The sequence below is a fragment of the Pygoscelis adeliae genome, unplaced genomic scaffold (assembly GCF_000699105.1).
Source record: "Pygoscelis adeliae isolate BGI_AS28 unplaced genomic scaffold, ASM69910v1 Scaffold280, whole genome shotgun sequence".
In the NCBI taxonomy this organism is placed as follows: Eukaryota; Metazoa; Chordata; class Aves; order Sphenisciformes; family Spheniscidae; genus Pygoscelis; species Pygoscelis adeliae.
Genome location: NW_008823944.1, coordinates 988,798 through 995,281, shown reverse-complemented (window position 1 = coordinate 995,281; position 6,484 = coordinate 988,798). Strand labels below are relative to the sequence as shown.

Sequence of the window (6,484 nt, the reverse complement as noted above, 5' to 3'; positions counted from 1 at the left end):
ATCTGAATATATACAGTTCTGGGTACTGTTCCCTCTCCTGGAAAGAAAAGCACAAAAAGAGACCTGTGAGTCAGAGCCTGCCAGCAGCTGTACAGACACAGGTTTCTGCAGGCCAACAGGCTCTGTAGGGCTGTAAAAAAAGATAGAGCCTGCAAGTTATGCCTGAGCTAACGCTGACTTGCCAATGACCTCATTGACCACTGTACAACTTAGCATCTCGCACCATATAAAGAAACAAAAATACCACTAGGAGATATTTTCTTGAGCTGCAAAACTGAGTCCTTGGTGTGCTTCCATGCAAATCCGTAATTGCCTATTGCAAAAGCAAAGGTGCTGAACGTGGAAAATAAACATTAGCATCAACTAATTATCTATATGCACACAAGCCAAGTCTTGCGCTTCCTCCAAAACTAAAATAAGAACCTCGGAGCTGATGCAAGCAGTACTACGAGGGACTTGAGGAACCTAAATATTCATGAGTCTGGGCTGCCAGGGAACAAATTCTTCAGAGCTCATCCCTTTGAGATAACAAAACGTGCTCCTGCAAGAGCAAGCCTTGCAACCCAGCCCCGAAGTCTGACTCTGTGCTGCTTGCACACTAAGCAAAGCCAGAAGCTGAGCTCGCTTTGGCTCGCTCCCCTCTATAAATCCTTCAGAAATTTCCAACCAGTTGCTGGCAGCCCCCATTCTGCTCAAAGAAAGATAGTCGCTGTTGTTACTGTTAGTGGTAAACTCGTTTTCCTCATGTGGCAGGTTGAAATTGTGATGTCCTTGCTGGGCATGTTTTGCCCTCCACTGTTTGAAACCATCGCTGCACTAGAAAATTACCATCCCCGCATCGGGCTGAAATGGCAGCTGGGGCGGATCTTTGCGCTCTTCCTTGGGAACCTCTACACGTTTTTGTTGGCCTTGATGGATGATGTCAATGAAAAAGTAAGAGCTGAGCTGAAAAGCCACGTTCACTAGCATTTTCCGAAGCTGAGGGTGAGCGCAGCCCGTCCCCGCAGCCAGTGGGGAAGATTACCCCCTTTGCAGCAGGCGCTTCCCCTGTCCCCAATCCTCTGGAGCATCGGCTGCAGTGCGCTGGGGAGACTCACTGACCACAGGGGTTTCCAGAGAGTCTCCAGCTTCTCTTTACAGCCCTGAAAAGAGAGCAGTTATTGTCTCCTATAACCATGGCATGTTAGGGTAATTCGATTTTTTTTTCTCTATCTGACACCATTTGCAATTTCTATTAACACAGACCCCGAGGATATAGTTTATAATCCTCTTCCCCTACCCTGCCCTCTTTAACATTATCCTGGTAGCATGTTGCAAGCAGATAACTGCAGGAAAGGATAAATGCCTAACTGATCCGCAGAAAAAATCACTCTGTTTTAAGCTGAGAAGAATTGGAGGAATCGACGTGGTTTGCTCTGCCCTGAAAAATTATGAAGCAAGTGAGGAAGGAGGACCGGGTGGAGGCTCCCTCTGCACCCAGTAGTCTTGCAGGAAGTCTGGCTCCTCCACGTGCAGGGATCAGGCTGCTAACTCCCCAAAACTCATGGTGCCCTGGTCTGCTCTCGGTCTAGAAGGGCTGCTGCTCCCCTGCTGGTGGCAAAAGTGAAGGAGTTTCTGTGTTATTGCCAGCACTGCAACTCTGTTGTAAGCAGATGCTTATATGATGGGTGGTAACTGGTAGGGAGGAGGGGGGAACCCAATGCCTTGAGTTTCTCCAAACACGTCCTCTGGAACCCCTATTTCCTGATGTTTTTGGCTGGCTGGGTCTCTTCATTGCAGCTGGCTGAAGAGGACGTGGTGAAGAACATCACGCACTGGACACTGCTTGGCCACCACAACTCGTCCGTGGGGAACGACAGCACCGCCACTCCACCTCCCCTTGATCCCGCAGACGTGCCCAGGGGACCCTGCTGGGAGACAACTGTCGGCATTGTAAGAAATTCATTACGTAGTAAGTCTCTGGGCTGGTTTGGGGTGGTGTTTTTTTGTTGTTGTCGTTGATGTTTTTAGCATTTCCAGGCTTGAAGTTTTCCTTGCAAATGACATCTCCTTTCCCAACTCTCACATAGCAGCACCAAGGCAGTGTAAGTCCTTGGCCGTGGTTCTCAAGCCATGGTGGTGAAATGCCCAGCTGGAAGCAGCCAGGGCATGCACAGCTCTGTGGCACTTACCCTGAAGAGCACAAAAGGCTGGGTAGTCTGCAGCCATTCCTGCATCATGTTTTTGTTCAGGTCACGACTGTGCCTTTGAAGCAAACCTGTCTTCTCCATTTATCGCTGCACTTCAGTTCATGTTGCAGAGTGGCTTTGGAGCACGAGTAAAACCCAACCAGAAGACATGCCTCAAGGGAACTCCTGACACACCTCAACCTCTAACACATTGTGAGGCCATGGGATGAGAGCAGAATTAGGCAAAAATAACCCCCCTGAAATGCACGCAGGGTGGCCTTCAAGTCCTCGGAGTTGCACCCCACAAACCCACTCTGCAACCTTCACCTTGCACCAAGAAGTTCTGCAGCCAGACTATGCACAACTTAAAAAGTAAAAGCAAGTATTTATTGGCTGATATAGATAGCTAGGTCTTACCAAGCTACGAGGCTATGCATTACTGTATACACCCAATGGGTCTTCACTAGCCAAGTGGTTTTCAGTCAAGTGGGGAAAGACCAGCTACCATCACTCCTTGGAAGGGACTGATCCTCAGTGCACCTGAGCTGTCATCCTCTAGATCCTTGGTTTCTCCCCTCAGACTTTTAAACCTTTTCTTGTAAGTGTTTTTCCTTTTGAATGCTTGGGACACCAGCTATCTCCATGCTACAAGTCTTACTTCTGCCTGCAATTTTACCCTTCTTGTCTTGCACATCTCCCCTCTCTACACTTCCTCACAGCTCTTGTTTACCACTGAGCAATTTCCTCAGGAGTCAACCTGTGAAGGTTACAGAGCTGAGACATAGCAGAGCTATGCACAATCAAAACTACCCTTAGTGTATGTATGTTTTACACCAGCATTATTGCAGCATTAACGTTCTGCTTCCGTTTTATGTGCTGCCACAACATATAGTGTAGTCAATAACGCTAGCAGCAACTATCAGGGCTAATGGCTATAACGGAGCTCATGGTTCCCAAGCACAGAGGTAAAGCTTAGGCACTGCGGAGCGTTTGAAAATAGGCAGGGAGTTTGCTCATGGCTTGCTTTTCTGAAGGTTACTGTCATATAAAGACGAATGGCTTAATAAAAAAATACAGTCCCAAATGGGCTACTGAAATTATAGGAGCTAAATGTTTTTTCCTTGTTTTAAATTGCAGGAGTTCGTAAGGCTCACTGTGTCTGATATCCTGGTGACCTACATAACCATCCTGGTGGGAGATTTCATCCGAGCTTGCTTTGTCAGATTTGTGAATTACTGTTGGTGCTGGGACCTAGAGGCTGGATTTGTAAGTCGTTGTCTTATAGCTGAGAAGATAGAAGTAATTTAGGGCCATTTGGTCAAATGCTACAGAGAGACTGCTTTTGAATGCTTCCAGTGGTCTTCCAGTCTTGTCTGATAATTTAATTGGTGTAGGTAGTCTCTGCATCACTTCTCTGGATCAATCAGTTCCATCCCAGAAAGAACCATATAAAAATGCAGGCCTCTCCCCCACCCTCAGGACTTTAAAACATGCAGTTGAGCTAAAAAAAAATTAATCTGATGTTCGTTCAGTTGTTATAATCCCAAACCTTTGCGCCCTTCTATACCTCTTCTCAAAGCCCCAGACCTTCCTGTTTGTTGCCCACCCCACAGGCAGTAGCATGCTTTACTCACAGCACCGTCTTCTGATAGATGCTGGAAGCTAGTGTTACTTCTGCTGCAATGGAGCAAGGAGCGTTTCCTTCCCTTCTCATGAATGTGTAGCACACAACAGCACTGGACTCTTTGGTATTCATAAAGGCTACATTACCAAAGCAGCCAGTACCAGAGCTGCACAAATACAGAAGAAAATAATGAAGAAAAAAAAAAAAAGAAAAAAAAAGTCTATTGTTTCACATAAGAAGTGACAAAAACAGATGGATTCAGACAGAGATGGAAACACCTTGCAAGATTACAATTATAGCAGTGCACCAGCTGCCTAGCTGTCATACTGGGAGGGTTTCCAGGAGGGGTCTGGAGAAGAGCAAAGAGGAAGGCTTTGCAGGTGCCTACAGGGTCCTGGTCAAGCAAGGGCAGCTGGGGTATAACAGGAATTTTGCTGCTTGTGGAGCTCTTTGTATTTCTTCTGGGGGAGGCAGAGGACATCTCCCAGGGTGGCCAAGGGATTTCAGAGCATGGAGGACTCCCTTGGCAGCCAAACAGCATGAAATTGCTCCCATTGCGTGTGCTCACAGATCACGGTCTTGTGGAAGATTCTGGTTTCCTCCTCCTGGCCATGTCCTCCTCTCACTTTATTAGCTGTCTGATTTTTTTTTTTTTTTAGATGCTTTCCTCAAAACAACCTTTAGAAATACCACATGGGGTTTTCTTCATTCTTAAGATCTCAGTTGTACAAATAGCTGGAAGTCTCTTCTGTCCTGCAGGCGCTCTTTGATGTATATATATATTAAAAAAACCCCAAACATTTCCTGGACATCCATCGTCCAGCTCTCAGTGAAATACGAAAGAGCTGCTTTAGGGCTTATTCTGCACTTCTCTCTCTCCTTTCCCCTCGCATTCAGCATCAGCACAGGCAGGCTGCGAGGAGGCGATTTTGCACTGAGAAACAAACCCCATTCAGCACCTGTCAGGGGATGACCGGACTAACATGCTCCAGCAGGTCAGCTTTTGCAAATGAGTAGTCCAACCCAGGGAGCTCAGAAGGAGCAAAGCGAGGCCCTGGTTTATTAAGACTAACTAGTAGCATTAATTTGCAGCCCATAACATGGGCAACACTACAGGGTTGGCACTCTGCGATCTGGCAAAGGCAAAACTCTCCTTTCATGCCAAGTGACAAAAGCAGAAAGCACCGTGGGCTTCCCTCCTCTTTTTCTCCTACATCTTTGGGAGATTCGCGTATTCTTCCTGGTGCTATATGTATTACTCCACTGGTGCTCAAGTAGGGGTTGGGTTTTTTTTTCCCCTGACCCTGGAATGAAAAAGGAGTGAAAGATGGTTTGGCAATGGCCATCTAACCCAACCTAGCCACGGGCACCAGCACAATTGTATATGTGTTTTTCTAATGTATAGAGTGAATAAGTCTCTTGTTTAACCCAGCCTCCTCACACAGAAGTATTCAAGGCAGAGGACAGCAGGGACTGAAAGTTGTCTTTATTTTCATGGGAAAAAGAAGCCAATATTAACCTCTAGCTAAAGATTTGAAGTAGAAATGGACCAGAATCAAACGAACAAAGAAAACAATGTTTGCACCCATCCCTTCCCAGAGCTGTGAGCAGTCAGCTAAGCAAGACTCTGACTAGGGTCCCTTCGAGTTTTCAGCATAAAAGACAAACATCTTAAACCTCAGCTTTATGAACTCCTGACAGTATTAAGTACATGCAAATTGCGTGAAAAACAGGCATACTGCACAGGACATTTCAAACATACAAGGGCATCACCCATCGTTTCTTAGAACCGTGTTTTCTGCATGGCAGCACATTTTCCAAGAAAATGTGAAAGAAAAACTTTAAACACCGTTTAATCTGCCAAAAGTCATCTGAGTTTTGTGTGCACAAAAGCAGATATATGTAAAAGAAACAGCAGCTTCATCAAAGGCAAATCTACTAGAATAGTAATTTATAAAACAACAAATACTGTCAATAGATAAGACCAGCCTTTTCTGGACTTACCACCATTAGTACCCACATCAGACAGGTTGCTCTGTATAAAGCAATATTTTAACTACTGGCTAGCACAGAGCAAAATGCCACCAGATACCCATCAGGTCATATATTCCCTCATATTTCTCTCCCTTTGCCCTCTGTTTCTGTTCTTCAGCAGCCTGCTGCTGCAAGACCTGCCGACATGGATATATCTGGTGTAGCATTTGCCCTCCAGCTCATCATTATCACTGTTTAAACATTCAATATTTTACCAGGGTGGAGCTGTAAGTCTGTAGTGAGATACACCAGCTGGGGTGTAAAACCTAGTCCTGTGCCATGGCTCCTTTGCTCACAGCTGGCTTTATATTAGCAGGAAGAAATAAACACAGAGCAATTCTAAGCACCTCCTTCTATCTTTCAAATTTTCAGCAAGCCAAGAGAAAAGCAGCAGCCCACAGCCCGGTAGCTCCTATTTTGCTTTCACCACACTGCTGCTGGTCGTTCAAGCAGTACACACGCAGCAGGACCCCTCCCAGAAATCCCTTCATACAGCTTTAAATAAGAGTCCTTATACCCAGCAGCAAACAATAGCAGGTACCTCTAGCAACAACACACTCTCCTTTCTTTCCCCATGCAGCCATCCTATGCTGAGTTTGACATTAGCGGCAATGTCTTGGGTTTGGTGTTCAACCAGGGAATGATTTGGTAAGATATG

The 6,484-nt window shown here is 45.9% G+C and overlaps 1 protein-coding gene across 1 annotated transcript in view; it reads left to right on the top strand.

The window, feature by feature from the left end:
* The window catches only part of TMC2 (transmembrane channel-like 2), a 35,792-nt gene that overhangs the window by 17,286 nt on the left and 12,022 nt on the right, over nucleotides 1-6,484 (top strand). Inside the window, exons 12-15 of the mRNA XM_009321218.1 lie at nucleotides 754-933; nucleotides 1,780-1,932; nucleotides 3,306-3,434; nucleotides 6,407-6,474. Coding sequence (XP_009319493.1) covers nucleotides 754-933; nucleotides 1,780-1,932; nucleotides 3,306-3,434; nucleotides 6,407-6,474 — 530 coding nt within the window. The remainder of the gene's footprint in view (nucleotides 1-753; nucleotides 934-1,779; nucleotides 1,933-3,305; nucleotides 3,435-6,406; nucleotides 6,475-6,484) is intronic.